The 15,705-nt window shown below is 38.8% G+C and overlaps 1 protein-coding gene across 1 annotated transcript in view; it reads left to right on the top strand.

Annotated features, from left to right (window-relative positions):
* The window catches only part of LOC141798810 (solute carrier family 12 member 5-like), a 45,505-nt gene extending 30,648 nt beyond the window's left edge, over window positions 1–14,857 (top strand). Inside the window, exons 5-26 of the mRNA XM_074680667.1 lie at window positions 558–612; window positions 703–833; window positions 1,795–2,042; window positions 2,119–2,330; window positions 2,417–2,587; window positions 4,626–4,724; window positions 4,817–4,874; window positions 5,990–6,164; window positions 6,258–6,376; window positions 6,475–6,573; window positions 6,681–6,800; window positions 6,936–7,040; window positions 7,129–7,297; window positions 7,394–7,589; window positions 9,268–9,437; window positions 9,561–9,692; window positions 9,858–9,965; window positions 10,148–10,264; window positions 10,565–10,704; window positions 12,842–12,856; window positions 12,961–13,094; window positions 14,557–14,857. Of these exons, the coding sequence (XP_074536768.1) occupies window positions 558–612; window positions 703–833; window positions 1,795–2,042; window positions 2,119–2,330; window positions 2,417–2,587; window positions 4,626–4,724; window positions 4,817–4,874; window positions 5,990–6,164; window positions 6,258–6,376; window positions 6,475–6,573; window positions 6,681–6,800; window positions 6,936–7,040; window positions 7,129–7,297; window positions 7,394–7,589; window positions 9,268–9,437; window positions 9,561–9,692; window positions 9,858–9,965; window positions 10,148–10,264; window positions 10,565–10,704; window positions 12,842–12,856; window positions 12,961–13,094; window positions 14,557–14,648 (2,865 nt within the window). The 3' untranslated portion in view covers window positions 14,649–14,857. The remainder of the gene's footprint in view (window positions 1–557; window positions 613–702; window positions 834–1,794; window positions 2,043–2,118; window positions 2,331–2,416; window positions 2,588–4,625; window positions 4,725–4,816; window positions 4,875–5,989; window positions 6,165–6,257; window positions 6,377–6,474; window positions 6,574–6,680; window positions 6,801–6,935; window positions 7,041–7,128; window positions 7,298–7,393; window positions 7,590–9,267; window positions 9,438–9,560; window positions 9,693–9,857; window positions 9,966–10,147; window positions 10,265–10,564; window positions 10,705–12,841; window positions 12,857–12,960; window positions 13,095–14,556) is intronic.
* Window positions 14,858–15,705: the final 848 nt, after the last annotated feature.

The following is a 15,705-nucleotide window of genomic DNA, read 5'->3' as shown; positions in this document are numbered from 1 at the left end:
TGACAGCCCCAGTTTAAGTGTGGCCATTAAAAAATTAAACATAAACCTCATTGTGTAACCAGTTTTGTACAGTTGTACATTTATTGCTCTCTGTGCCGTTTGATTATTAATTTCAAAATCTAATCTCCCAAACATCTCAGTTTGAACTTTCTGAAGTTATCAGTGTAGAGTATAACTCCAAACAAGCTTCATGGACATATTTTAAAACCAAAACCTGTCCAACAAGGAGCCGTATGGATGTAGAAATTCTAAATCTGGAGAATTCAAACTTCTTTTCAATCATTTTAACTGAAACTTTACAGACTCGTAATCTCTCCTTTCGTCCCGTGGCTTAATCAGAGTTTCACTGACAGGACAGTATGTGCAGAAAACAGCCGTGTTGTCATCCCTGCCATGAACGGTTCAATGTGACCGTGTGACTCAGGCTCTCTGTGCTGCTGGATGTTTTTCTCCCCTCATCCCCTGGGTTCATCAAAGCCTCGCTTTCAGCCATGTTTAATTTGGCGTGCCCACCTGCTGCCTCTCATGCCCCGCTCTGTCATCCTTCTCTGTTTCAGACCATGCTCACAGCCATCTCCATGAGCGCCATCGCAACAAATGGAGTCGTACCAGGTAAGTGGTAAACTGTGTTTTTTTTCTTTTATAGGAGTTTCATGTGTAACAGCTCTGACTCGTGTGTGTGTGTGATTTTGTGACTCACAGCTGGAGGTTCATATTACATGATCTCTCGGTCCCTGGGGCCTGAATTTGGTGGCGCTGTTGGGATCTGCTTCTACTTGGGCACCACTTTTGCAGGTGCCATGTACATTCTTGGCTGTATTGAAATTCTGCTTGTAAGTATTTCTTATCATTAGATTATTCACCTAAAGATCTTTCAAATGTGGTCTTCTCTTCTGTTTTTAAATATTTGTCTTTTTACCTTTTTAAATTTTTACTCTTTGTTTTGTTTAAATCTCCTTTAAAGACATTTTTTCAATGTGCTTTTTTGGGAGATTCGAAGTGAATGTGTTTAAATCGTTGAAATAGTGCATTTGTTTTATTTTATTTTATTTTATTTTACCTTTAACTTTTGTCTTTTACAGTACATAGGCAGGATCTTAAATTTTTATTTTTTGTAGTTTTAATCTGTTTTAATCTGTTTTATTGATTTTATTTATTTTTTCTGATGTTTTGGTGGTGGTTTTTAGCCTTTGATATATATTTTATATTTTCTTTAGGTCCTCATGTTTCTCTTTTACTCGCCTTTCAATCTTTTATTTTATTTTTTTATTCTTTGTTTCATTTTGTACAGCACTTCTTAACATTTCTTTTGAAAAGTGCTGTTGAAATAAAGTTTTATTATTTATTAAAGTATTATAATTTATTAAGGTTTTATTATTATTATTATTATTATTATTATTATTACTCCATGGGAGTAAACACAAGGATGGAAACACTTTCTGATTCACAAACATTTTGGTGCTTCTATTAGTTTAAGGGAGGCCATGGATGTCCCTTTGCTCACAAGTCACTACCAATATTTACTCTGATGATTTGTTAAATTTTGATAAACTTCATGAAAATCGTTTTACTGCAGTTAACTTAAAATGAATCTGATACTTTGAATTTATGCATCGAGATGAAATGAAAACTTACTCTTTCGTTATTTGGGGTTTTGGAGATCTTAATCTGCATCCTAAAACGGTTCACTTTTTGATTCTAGGTCAGTTTTTGGTGACCAAACTTCTCCGCCATACTCCACCACATCTCTCCGCATTCTCCAACCTCCTCATCCACACACCTCCATCCTGTCAGATTTATATTGTCCCCCAGGCTGCCATCTTTAAGCTTGAGGGTCTGGAGGGGGCCGAGGCAGAGGCGGCCCTCCTCAACAACATGCGTGTCTACGGGACCATCGTGCTGAGCTTTATGGCGCTGGTGGTGTTTGTCGGGGTCAAGTATGTGAACAAGCTGGCGCTTGTTTTCCTCGCCTGCGTCATCCTTTCCATCCTTGCTGTTTATGCCGGAGTCATCAAGACTGCCCTCGACCCCCCAGTGTTCCCGTAAGCGTCTTGATCATCGAACATAAAAGTCTTTGTGATGATGCCAGATCGTGACGTTTGTTGACTCTCTGTGCAGCGTCTGCCTCCTGGGAAACAGGACTCTTCTTTCCAAAGGATACGACATCTGTGCAAAGGTCATTGAAATAGACAACGACACCGTCACCACGAAACTGTGGAGGACCTTCTGTGACTCTGACAGCCTCAACGCCACATGTGACGATTACTTCACCAACAACAACGTCACAGAGATTCAGGGCATCCCAGGGGTCACAAGTGGCATCCTGGCAGGTAACACAAGCCTCATCAGTGTAGAGAAAAACAACCTCCAAGGAGTAATCCACCTCACACACTGACTCTGATCCTCTTCTTTTCAGAGAACCTGTTTGGTAACTACCTGGAGAAAGGGATGTTTTTGGAGAAACGCGGGCTGCCGTCTGATGCAGATCCAGACAGTCCAACCACATCCGGCTCCACTCGATACGTCCTGGCTGACATCACCAGCTTCTTCACCCTGCTGGTTGGGATTTACTTCCCATCAGTCACAGGTTAGCGCACAGAAAAAAGAGAGATTAAAGAGGTGTCTGAAGAGGTGTACAGCAGGGGGCACATTAACTTCAACATTTTGATAAGAAAAAAAATAGCTTGGTTATAGTTCATGTATAACCAGTATTAAGGTAATTAATAGTAAATTATTGTAATTAGCCATTTTTTGGGGGATACACATCACACCAAAGCACTTTTGGTGTAAATATGTGTCAAGTTGTTTTGGAGGTCTGGAGGCCATTGTTGTCTTTATATGTAGTGTTGAAGTTGCAGTCTATTTTCCTGTTTGTGTGTCTTTCATAACAGTTTCACAACAACAGATATTCCTCAATGCTAAGTGGTAATTCCCAAGAAGAAAGTCACAGTAATCTTAAATCTATCTTTGATTTTGATTGACAACTATTGTATTGTATTATAAAATATTATTTTGTTGTTTTATTTATTATTATTTTATATTGTTTTATATTATATTATAAAATAATATTTTGTTGTTTTATATATTATTACTTTTATTGTTTTTTATTATATTATTATATTATTATTATATTATATTATATTATATTATGTTATATTATGTTATATTATATTATGTTATATTATATTATGTTATATTATAATATGTTATATTATATTATATTATATTACATTACATTACATTACATTACATTACATTATAGTATATTATATTATATTATATTATATTATATTATATTATATTATATTATATTATATTATATTATATTATATTATATTATATTATATTATATTATATTATATTATATGGTTTTAAGCATCAACTTTAAAACCAACCTTCAGGAAAACTGACCCAACTTTATTGTAAGCATCAACTTTAAAACCAACCTAAAGGAAAACTGACCCAACTTTATTGTATGCAGTGTGTCTGTGAGAAAGACTGAAAGACATAAATTTCTCCTAGAGTTATTACACACAAGGTAGTTTCCAGTCTTTCTTTGGTTAAGGCTCTTTGTAACATTGCTCCCTGGTTTTATATCCTCCAGGGGTGCTATCAGCTTTGGCCTTTGCCAATAGTTAACATTTGGCAAACTCCTCATTACCAACCTCAGTAAAACAAGATCTTCTTGCAACAAATCCCCAAGGTGATGCTTACTGAAGATGACCCACTTGAACTTTCACTACCTGTCTTGTTTTTTATACATCCATAAATCTTTTTTTTTTTAAGGGACCAGGCCAAGGTTCAGATAGTCAAAGGTAGAGCAATATGAGATAAGTAAGATTTAAAATGCAGCCAATTTAGGGTGACCATACTTGTCCTCTTTTTCCCATACTTGTCCTCTTTTTTTGGTTGTAAAATCATACACAGGATTGGGGGGTCATTTTAAACCCTAAAAGGTCCCTAAAAGGAGTTTTGCTCACCTTGTTTTTTACTGGCCATTAGTTATTACAATAAATTGCTGCACTGGGCCACTGGCATCGTTCTAATGTAGCTGTTTATCAAGTTGTCGAACATGAACGCTGTACGCGTCATGACACATAAGACCCAGGCCGCTCCTTCTCTCAGAACAAAACCTAAAACATGCTCTGACTTCCTGCTCTTGTTTTCTTTGCTCTTTATTTTTAAGCCATTATTCATATTTTACATTAGCCCAAATAAAACAGGAAAGTATGACCTTTCTTTGTTTTGTTTACAAAAAAACGACTGAAGCTTACCTCTTTATTTCTTTTTGTTTAACTTAGAATTTTTATGCATTGTTTCTTTTTGCCTCTCTTTTTTCCTTTTATTTAAGTATGTTGTGAAACGTTTATGTGAACATAATTGAAATTTTCACTTCAAACAGAAAAATAATTTTTTCAATTAATGTATGGTTTATAAAGCTACTTTGTGGTCTTTCAGTATCCAGGTAGGGTGTTCTCTTTCTGGGTTTTCAGAATGTGGTCACCCTAAGCTACTTACATATAACAGTATCTGTTAGGAAATATACTGTAGTGTAGATGTAAGAACAGCAATAAGAACATGCTGCGTTTTATCCCCTCCTGATTATTTCATCTTATTCCTCTCAGGTATCATGGCTGGCTCTAACCGCTCTGGAGACCTGCGTGACGCTCAGAGGTCAATCCCAATCGGCACGATTGCAGCCATCACGACTACCTCTACTGTGTGTATCCTTCACATCCAGAGCAGGGTGAAACTAGAAACTATGACTAAAAATCAGATGTTTTGAGCTGTTTGTTTCCTAACAGTTGTTCCTCAGACATGTCCTGTGTGGTGCTGTTTGGTGCCTGTATAGAGGGAGTCGTCCTACGAGACAAGTGAGTCTGATTAAAAGGATTTGTCTGATTTCTTACTTGTATTATTATTATTATTTTTTATTATTATTATTATTATTATTATTATTATTATTATTACTATTAGTTATTTGGGTTTTTTGTTGTATTTTTTATTGTTATTATTATTTATTATTATTTTATTTATTTATTTTATTTTTTTATTATTGTTATTATTATTATTATTATTTTACCTTATTTTTTTGTCTGTGACCTTTGGTGAAAGTTTTTTTCACTTTAAATGAAAGATTTAATTAATATTCTGTCAGAAAAAAACACTGACCACAAGGATGTTTTTACTCATACCCAGAGGGATAAATTCACAAATTGACAAATTACTTATTTAGACATACAACAGCCTTTTTATCATCTCTACCAGGGGTTTCTCTCCATTAGTTTGGTGCTCAAGTATTTACATTGAAACATTACGCATAACATTTGCCACCCCTCGATATATCAGCTATTGCAGACAGGTAAATGAGGCTAAGCTCCAGAAGTTAACTTAAGTTTAAGCCCTTTGGACAAAAGCTAACAATAACGTACAGTCACCAAAGATTTCTTTCCAGCAAAATGACAACATGTTGCCTCAGATATGATGTTTACTTACCTTGAAACAGTTGTAAAAATCTTTAATTCTATTCATGTTGAGGATATCTCGGGATACTTTATGTCAGAGTTGCATGTACCCCATAAAAGAGGTTTGACCATTTCTAAACCTAAAATTTCAGAAATACTTCACAAAACCAACCGAAAACTGACTTTTTTAAATGACTTTATTTAAAGCATTTCTATGGATGAAATGTCCGAGTGTATGGGAACAGCTGTACGCTCTGTGATTGGCTCATCATTTTTGGGGGCGGGACTTAGCTATAGGTCAGTTGATCAAAAGGTTATCTTGTAGCCACAACAAATGTCAAAAGATGACATTCAATTTGACTCACCAGTTCTCCCAAGGCTTAATCTGGTTTGTTCAGATGTATTTCAGAAGCAACAATAAGTAATGGGACACAGCTGTTGGTCACATTTAAAATCATACATCTGTTTGGGAAGATGGTACATTTAATGGCAGATAAGTAAACAGTGAAGTTTTTTGTTCACAGATTTGGTGAAGGGGTCAACGGTAACCTGGTGATCGGGACTTTAGCATGGCCATCCCCGTGGGTCATTGTGATTGGCTCTTTCTTCTCCACCTGTGGAGCGGGTCTCCAGAGTCTGACTGGAGCTCCTCGTCTTCTACAGGCCATCTCCCGAGACGGCATCATCCCATTCCTCAGAGTGAGTATGCATGAAGAATTCAGCACATCTCTATCAATGAAAAAAAATTCTGTCCAAGAATCTGCCTTAAACTTTTCTGTCGTGGTGCTGCAGGTGTTTGGGCACGGCAAAGCTAACGGGGAGCCCACCTGGGCCCTCCTGCTGACTGCCAGCATTTGTGAGATTGGCATAATTATTGCTTCGCTGGACGCAGTTGCACCCATCCTGTCCATGTAAGCACACTGTCACTCTCACACACTCTGACGGAGACTGTTGTGGTCAGTCTGTCTAACATTTTCTCTCTGTGTCTCCTCCATCTTTGGCTCTTCAGGTTCTTTTTGATGTGCTACATGTTTGTCAATCTTGCCTGTGCACTGCAGACTCTTCTAAGGACGCCAAACTGGAGGCCACGCTTTAAGTTTTACCACTGGTGAGTTTGTATCAATATGATATTTAACATTCTGTATTTAATGAATGCATTCAAAAAGGATTTTGAAGGAGGTGTGTGTGTGTGTGTGTCTCTGTCTCTGTTTTCAGGGCTCTGTCTTTCTTGGGCATGAGTCTGTGTCTTTCACTCATGTTCATCTGCTCCTGGTATTATGCCATCGTTGCCATGGGCATTGCCTCCTGCATCTACAAATACATCGAGTTTTGTGGGTAAGGAACCGTCATCAGAACAGCTTCCTGGACAAACCACATGAATAACTTCATGCTATGAAATCATCGTCTAATTGTTTTACTGGTTGTTAGTGCTGTAGTGGAATGACATGACAAGAATTTTCTGTGTCCCAGAGCGGAAAAGGAGTGGGGTGATGGAATACGAGGCATCTCTCTCAGCGCTGCCCGCTTTGCTCTCATGAGGCTGGAGGAGGGACCGCCACACACCAAGAACTGGAGGTCAGTGCACACATGTGGAGCTTTAAAACCACAACAATGAGGCTTTCTAACAGGTTTAATCCTAAAAGATTTTTCTTTCCCCCATCAGGCCTCAGATCATGGTTCTGGTGAGTGTGGACGCTGAACAGAACATCGAACAACCTCGTCTCCTCTCTCTGACCAATCAGCTGAAAGCAGGAAAGGGTCTAACCATCGTGGGAACCTCAGTCCAAGGAACCTTCCTCGACAACTACACTGAGGCTCAAAGGGCAGATCAGGTCTGGCTTCTCACCCCTCAAACATATAGCTCTAACGGAGAACTCAGTGGATTACTATCCTTAAGTGACAGCTGTTTCTGTTTGAATTATTTCTAGTCTTTGCGCAAACTGATGGAGACAGAGAGGGTGAAGGGCTTCTCTCAGGTGGTCATCTCCTCCAACCTGAGAGATGGGACGTCTCATTTGGTCCAGGTTGGAGGACTGGGAGGTCTGAAGCACAATACTGTGATGGTCAGCTGGCCCAAAAACTGGAAACAGCCAGAGTACCACCAGGAGTTCAGGAACTTTATCGGTATGTTTGAAGTGAATGGTTAAGTTACACATGCCTGGGATGTTTACATTGATGACTGTGATACCTGTCCTCAAGAACAACAAAAACAACCCTGATTGTGATAGATTAAGTAAATATTGATCAGATACAGAAAGTTAACAGCTAAACGTGCTCTGCAAAGGTGTTAATTATTTTGATAAATGCCCCTTATACCGTGTAACAGGCAGAAATATGACCTCCATCCAGATTATACCTGAGGTTAAGACTCTACCCCCCATTATATTAGTAGTGGTGAGTGATCTACACAAGAAAAAAAAAAAATGGGTGTGTGAAGTATAAAAATGTACAAAAATAAAAACTCAAAGATGGCAAAGTTAAACACTGACAATAGCAATGAAATGATCATGCTCTGTGGCAGTGTAGAACATCCAAAGCTGGTGTAGACGTCCTCTTTCTTAATTGATGTGTATCTAAACTTATATATATTCATAAACTACTCTTGAGTGACGACATGACAATGTTTTGCATTTCACATTGGGTTGACTTGGTGTATTTATCTTTGTACCTTAGCAAATCATGTACTCAAATAATTTAAAACGAAGTTTTCATTATTAAATAGCCCTGTGCATTCTCTTGCTCTTACATGGTTCAACGTATAGTTAATTTGTTATTATTTATTATTTCAATCCACCAATTATTTAGTAATTTTCCTACACATATGCAATTACTTTCTTATTTGAAATATACTCTATTATTGTGGTGAGTTAATGTAAATACTTGTCACTTTAATGCATTACTTGAATTAATTACACCCCAAATGAATGCAGTTAATTTGCTGCGAGCCATTTTCAGAATATCTTGTATGATCTTTCAAGACCCAAATAAAATTGTTTTCTATGACTATGTAAACACCAAAACTACCTAAGAGGAGTGGACTCTCCTCCTTTATGTCTCTCTTGAGGCTCTTAGGCACTCCATCCTTTGATCCTCTCTTTCATCTCCATTGTCTTTTCTCACAATCTTGCCGCTCTTTCTCTCTGAGCTACCCTAACACATCCTCAGTTCCAGCGTGAGCTGCCTGAACTTTTCTGACTCGCAGCGTCTCTCTATGTCTCTGTCATCTCACATCTTCTCCTCATATCCATGCTGAGCTCTCATCCAAAGAGCGCACAGCTCTCACCCACAGTAGTGTACGAGCATGATTTTGATTGACAGGCTCCACCAGACCCCGCTTCCCCCTGCCGAAATACATAAGTTACTTCTATAGACACATTAAACAGATGCAATCAAACTGACGTCAGTAGACATCAATGGCAGCTAACACAGTCATTTTCATATTGGCCAGTTGAAAAAAATGTGGGTTTACAAACTTTCTCTTGTTCATGGATTAATTTGATTGGTCATGCACTACAGTTTAGCAATGTCCTAGAATTCAAATTCTTTATTTGGGGACCTAAAGCAGATATGAGATTAAAATGTGATTAATTAGATTAATTAATTACAAATCATGTAATTAATTAGATTTTTTTTTAAGTGACCCATTTTAACTCTGGGTATAAGTCAGACAAGGGTATATTTTGGCCTGTTACATCGATCTGGTGGAATGACTTGAAAAAATCTTAAAGATGTTGCCCTCCCTGCAGCTCTCAATTATTTCTTTTCACATCTGAGTTTTCTGTTTTTCTCCGTCTCTCTGTAGAGGTGGTTAGAGAGACAACAATAGCCAGCATGGCTCTATTGGTTCCCAAGAATATCCACAGCTACCCTTCTAATGGAGAGCGCTTCACCGAAGGCCACATAGACGTGTGGTGGATCGTCCACGATGGAGGCATGCTGATGCTCCTGCCTTTCCTGCTGCGCCAGCATAAGGTTAGAAACAGCTACATTTGAGAAGATTTGATGAAGGAAAAACTTAAACAGGACTCTCGGTGTGGAAAAAGACTGTGGAATGTGTTGTTTGATACCTGTGAATTTTTCTGTTGTTTCACCCAGGTGTGGAGGAAGTGCAAGATGCGCATCTTCACTGTGGCTCAGATGGATGACAACAGCATCCAGATGAAGAAAGACCTCATCACCTTTCTTTATCACTTGCGCATCGACGCTGAGGTGGAAGTGGTGGAAATGGTGAGAGTTTTGTCTGACACAATCAGAGTCAGAGCTTTTGTTCTGGAGACTTTGTCAGAAAAGTTTTATGCTTTCATGAAAAACTTAAGTTCAGGTGTATTTTCAGTTGTCTGTGATCAATTTTTCATTAGTGATGTAAGATTTCTTGGTTTCTTTGTTTTAAAGCATGACAGCGATGTTTCAGCCTACACCTATGAGAAGACACTGATAATGGAGCAGCGCTCACAAATCCTCAAACAGATGCATCTGACCAAGAATGAAATGGAGAGAGAGGTAAACCCTGAAGAACAGGACTAAAATTTCTCCTGTAAATAATCTGCCAGTGGCTCTCAGGGAGGATATGGGTTGTAATCAGTGTTTGGACTTGTTTTTGCTGAAGTCAGAAAGGAAACTGAACTCCAGAGGGAAATTTCAAACCGACCCTGACCCCTTGCTGTACTCTTGTTTTTCTACAGATCCAGAGCATTACAGATTCATCCCGCGGGTCCATTCGGCGTAAAAACCAACCTGGCCTGCGATCCCAGCACAGCACTGAGGAGGGCGCCAGTGTGGCAGAGAAACCAGAAGATGAGGTAAAGCTGCTGTGTCTTTTTAAAAGACCTGTTTCTTAACTTTCCTTTTCATCACTCTTCATTCCCCCACACCTTTTGTGTTTCTGAGCTCTGGTTTGAGCACACTGTTTGTCATCACAAGAGCAGCAACCCATAATCATCCTTGTCCTCTTTCCACGCTGCTCTGACATTTCCCTCTGGCCTCTGATTCTCAGAGTGTCACCCTCACTGACAGATGTCTCTTTTCTCTCTTTCACCCTGTCACACTGTCATGTCACGGTGTCCCTGTCTCAGTCTGTGGCTGTCTCCAACCCAAAACAGGTACAGCTGATCCACAGCAAGAACGCCTCTACGCCCACCAGCCCCACTGGACCCGCTCCTCCCACTGTGGACAACAAGGGCTCAGACAAGGGACAGACAGCCAACGCAGAAGCGGGCAAAGACCCCTTCAACATGAAGCCGTGAGTGACCGCTCAGTCTCACCGCACAGGAAACACATGACTCTTGGCACGCTTATGGGGACGTGGGTCAGTGGTCAATATTTGTTTGACTCTAAACTGGTGCTTTTTGTTCCTGTGCGTGGGACAAATAAAACTTTGAACTTTAATTACACAAACACGAAATTGGATCCTGGCTGTCAGACCTTTTCAGTCTGTGGTCTTCAAGCAGAATTTGACCGTTTAATGACCCCAGGGAAGACCAGTAGTCTTTAATCAAAAGTTGTTAACAGGGAAAAGCTTAAAAACACCTCTAATAATAGAGTATGATCCCTTTATTACTTTATTTCTTTAAAGAGAAGTGTTTAATTATCTCAATAACATCTTTTATAAGATGCATATTTTATTACAAAGTTCAATGTACGGCTGCTAAAGTAGCAGGGGTGTAGGAACCAAACCCTGAGGGGGAAAAAAGAAGTCTAATAAAAGTTTATTTTTTCAAATACAACTGACCATAACAACTTTTTACTTTTGATCCGAAAAAAATGACCCACTGAAAAAGCTGAACTCTAAGTGTTTCTAATTTTTAGAATGAAATTGTCTTATTTTAAGATACACAAAGAAAATTGGTGCCCGTAATGCTGAAGAGAATAAAAAAAGGTACCAATAGCATACGAAAAGTTTGAAGTTTTTTGACAAAGAAATTTAATAAGCACATTTTTTACCCCATTGATATACTTTCTTTTATATTCTTCACAAGCAATTCAGGCATTGTTTTTCGTTTTAATTAGGGGTGCACTGATTGCAATTTTCTGGCCAATCACCAATCTTTAAAAACCCTGACTTGCTGATACTGATTTTCATTTTTTATTTTTTGTAGCTGTCAGCATATACCTTCAATGTTGCAATCTTATTTTATTGAAAATAATTGAACAATACCTTTGAAAAAAGAAATCTTTACATTTAACTTAAACCACCAATAAGTGTCCTGAGTTTTAGGTCTCAAAGCAAAAAGTAACAAAGGCTGGCTGTCAGACCTTCCTGTAGGTTTATAAGATCAGTTTCATATGTAAGGACGGGCCGATCATGAATCCCCCAAAATTAAGGAAATCAGCCAACTGATCAATCAGGGCATGTTTAGTTTAAATGTCTTTAAATAAGACTTTTTCTGGACTTGTCAGGTAAATGTAGCTCAGATTAATTGTAAATAATGCATTTTCATAAAGAGTAAGAAATGAACACTTGCTCAGATTTCAGGTTTTGCAGGTGACTAAACAGCTGATTACAACTGAGAAAAGATGAGTGACTGAGAGTTAGGAAAAACACAGCTGGGCCCAAAAAAACCTCTCTAAAGAAATTCTGTCAAAGGATACACCCTTAACTTTGCTCATGACAAAGTTGATATCAGCAGTTTTTCAACATCCTGATCCTATATATATTTGTTTATCAAAAAGTAATGGTTATTATTATTATTTTTTGTCATCATCATCATCATCATCATCACTATCATCATCATAAAGCTCTTTTAAAAAACAAGTGTATAATCATCAACAAACCAAAAGTAATCAAAAGCTCGCTGCATAAGTTAGTTAGTTAGTTAGTTAGTTAGTTAGTTCATTTTTATAAGTGACATTGATGAGAACCAAAAGTTGAATTGTTTCAAGCTGAGAAAGATGAGATAAAAATCAGCTGGCACTGAGGGCGCTTTTGCAATAGAAACACTGAATCACATTTGGTTTGAATTGAAAATAGACACTGCCTATGCTTAAAAAACAGCAGGAGGGGACACAGCATCGAACTCAATACATCAAAAAAAATTCCTTTTGTTTATCTGTCCTCACATCGTCATCTCCAAAATCCTGTTTCATCAAATGTTTACTTCTTGCACCAATTTCTGTCACTGATTTCTCTATCAAGGCCTCCTTTGTTTTAGTCATGAATCTCATCTCTCTATTTTCCCTCTTTTTTTCCCTCAAACCAACATTATATCAACTGATCTCCTTCAGCAGATTGATAGAATTACAGTTTGTCCACCAGAGTCTGTGTTTTGAACCACATCCATAGCATCAGTGTGCTGTTAATAAATAACAGACTGACCAATCACAATCAAGTATCCTGTTTATAACTTACTGTTATTTTCCATCCCAACATGCCGCTGCAGAGAGTGGGAGAACTTGTGAGTGTTGACGTTTCGTTTTTGGAACATCCTGTGAGCCCTGAGCAGCACATGAACTGAATTTTAATCTAAGCCCAACTGTGGTTGATCTTTTCTTTCATCAGAAACCAGACTGACCTGAGACGCATGCACACAGCGATGCGGCTCAATGAGGTCATCACTAAGAAGTCCAAGGAGGCCAAACTCCTTCTGCTCAACATGCCGGGACCACCCAAGAACCGTGTGGGCGATGAAAACTGTATCCTACATGACACATACTGCTCAGTCCTTTTGATTTGTCTCACTGTGCTCAGCTCAGTTCAGTACAGTTCACTTAAGATCCTTATTTGCCCTTACAACAGGAAAGTCTTTTAAACAAGGGGCATGAAGACAGTAAAGGACAGCTTAAGGCCCCGTTTACACGACAACGTTTCATCTGAAGACACTAAAACACTGTGAAAATACAGTGAAAAAAAAATTGGACTGGATGGACTGAAAACGCTGCAGTAAGCATGCCAGGCCTGTAGGTGGTGCTGTAACTGTCTTGTCAAGAAGCCGCTTTTGGGAGATCTCCACCGAAGCAGTGTTGAGCTGGTCATCTGGTGTACTGGAGAATTCCAAGTAGGAAAGTGGAGCAAAAGATTTACATTTTGTTGAAAAACAGTCAGCAGATAAAGCAGATTGAGCAGCACAAGCACAACACGGTAGTTCACGACGATCGTAACAACGGTGCTGTTGTCCCGTTGTATGCGCACGCGTGAGGCGGAGTGTGACATCAGCGTTTCCACTGAAAACGCCAGCTCACTGTTTACACGGCAATGGTGGGGCCGTTTACACGACAACGGTTTTAGGGTGAAACGCAAAAGTTTTGTTGCGTTTCAGCCTCGCGTTTACAAGGAAACGGCGTATCAGCCAACTTAAAACGCAAACTTTTGAAAACGGCCTCCAGAGTGGGATTTTTCTGAAACGCTCCCGACACCATTGCCGTGTAAACAGTAAGCCAGCGTTTTCAGTGGAAACGATGACGTCACAGTCTGCCTTACGCGCGCATACAACAGGACAACAGTACCTTTGGTACGATCGTCACGGACTACCGTGCTGTGCTTGTGCTGCCCAATCTGCTGCATCTGCTGACTGTCTTTCAACAAAATCTGCACCTGTTGCTCCACTTTTTGACTTAGTATTCCCCAATACAGCAGATGATCGGCTCAACTCTACTTCTGTGGAAAACCCACAAAAGCGGCTTCTGGACAACACAGTTATATCACCACCTATAGGCCTGGGGTGCTCACTACAGCGTTTTCAGTCCATCAGCGTTCCCGTGTAAACGCAGATTTTTTTCACTAAGTTTTCACTGCGTTTTAGCGTTTTCAGATGAAACGTCATTTAAACGCGGCCTCAGAAAAATCCCACTCTGGTGGCCGTTTTCAAAAGTTTGCTTTTTGGGTCGGCTGAAACGCTGTTTCCGTGTAAACGCAAGGCTGAAAGGCAACAAAACGTTTGCGTTTCACCCTAAAACCGTTGTCGTGTAAACAGCCCCTGAATTGTGGTAACCAACGCTCAGGTCATGAAGGATAAAATGTGGTGTAAAGTGCTTGAAGACCAGAGAATTTTCTTTATTTACAAAGTCCATAACCTCCACAATAATGCTCATGTTTGGTGTAGCATGTTAGCATTTGTCTTTAAGAAAACTACTCTCCTTCACTGTGACTTCCCTTCAGACATGGAGTTCCTGGAAGTTCTCACTGAAGGTCTCAATCGGGTCCTGCTGGTGCGTGGAGGAGGACGAGAGGTCATCACTATTTATTCCTGAAGTGCTTTGAGCAGCACCTTCATGGACTTCACTGTCTCATACCTCTGTGTCACTTTACTAAAATCTCCCATCAGCCCCAGCTTCCACTTACACGTTTAACCCTTAAAATATTGCACAAAGAATTATGCAGCAGTCACCGTTCTATGCTCAGCATACAGCTGATGACCACAGATCAGTTTATTGTTAGTTCTGATGTGTGAATTCTACTTTTGTCCTTTTCAGTCCTTTTCATTTGTTAAGAGTTTTTTTGTCAACTTCTTATTTAATTTTATTAATTATTGTAATTTGTTGTTATTAATATTATGTTTTTCTTCTTTTTGTTTTGGTCTTGCATTGTATGGTTCATTTTAATACTAAATTGGATAGGGTGGATGCAGACCTGTGTTCATTCAGTGCATTCTCTCAAACTAGTTGATTGTGTTGGTTTGTGCGGTGTATTTATAAAGCAGAATCCTCTGTTTCCAGACAACTGGATACAATATATTTAGCTCTTTTTCCCAGTTTCCTCTTATTTCATACTCTAGGTCTATTTACCGTCAGTATAAATGCAGGATTTGCAGTTTAAGCCCCAGCCGTAAACAATGTTTTAATCCCAGTCTCGTCCTTGATTAAAGCCGGGATTTATCCCTTTGTTTGTTTTTGAATTGTGCTTAACAGAAACGATGTAAACCAAATGATGATGACTAGCTGGGGATTATTGTGATTGTTTACTTCATTATCTCCATAGAGAAGGAGTCAGATCATATAGATCTAAGTGCAATATAAAACTTTTGAGCTTTGCCACTTTAAATAGAGCTTGTTTATTCTATTTATTTATAATCTCTTTGGCGATGCAGCCATGTTTCTCTGCACTCATAGGAAGTTAATCTTTTCATCTAGTTAAAACATTTTTATGGGTAAAGATCCATAAATCGAAGATTGTTGTTTATAATTTTAAGTGAGATATGGCATCTGCATTCAAACTGTATACATTTTATGTCAACTTAAAGAGGGGGTATTGTGCTTGATGCTGACCCTCTAGTATTCATGTAGAATCTTAGGATAAGTTTTTTGTTTT

This window comes from Halichoeres trimaculatus, unplaced genomic scaffold (genome assembly GCF_033239565.1).
Source record: "Halichoeres trimaculatus isolate MK-OKI-2021-1 unplaced genomic scaffold, fHalTri1.1 fHalTri1_scaffold_11, whole genome shotgun sequence".
NCBI classification, from domain to species: Eukaryota; Metazoa; Chordata; class Actinopteri; order Labriformes; family Labridae; genus Halichoeres; species Halichoeres trimaculatus.
Note: the sequence above shows the minus strand (reverse complement) of the source record. Positions and strands in the feature narration are given on the sequence as shown.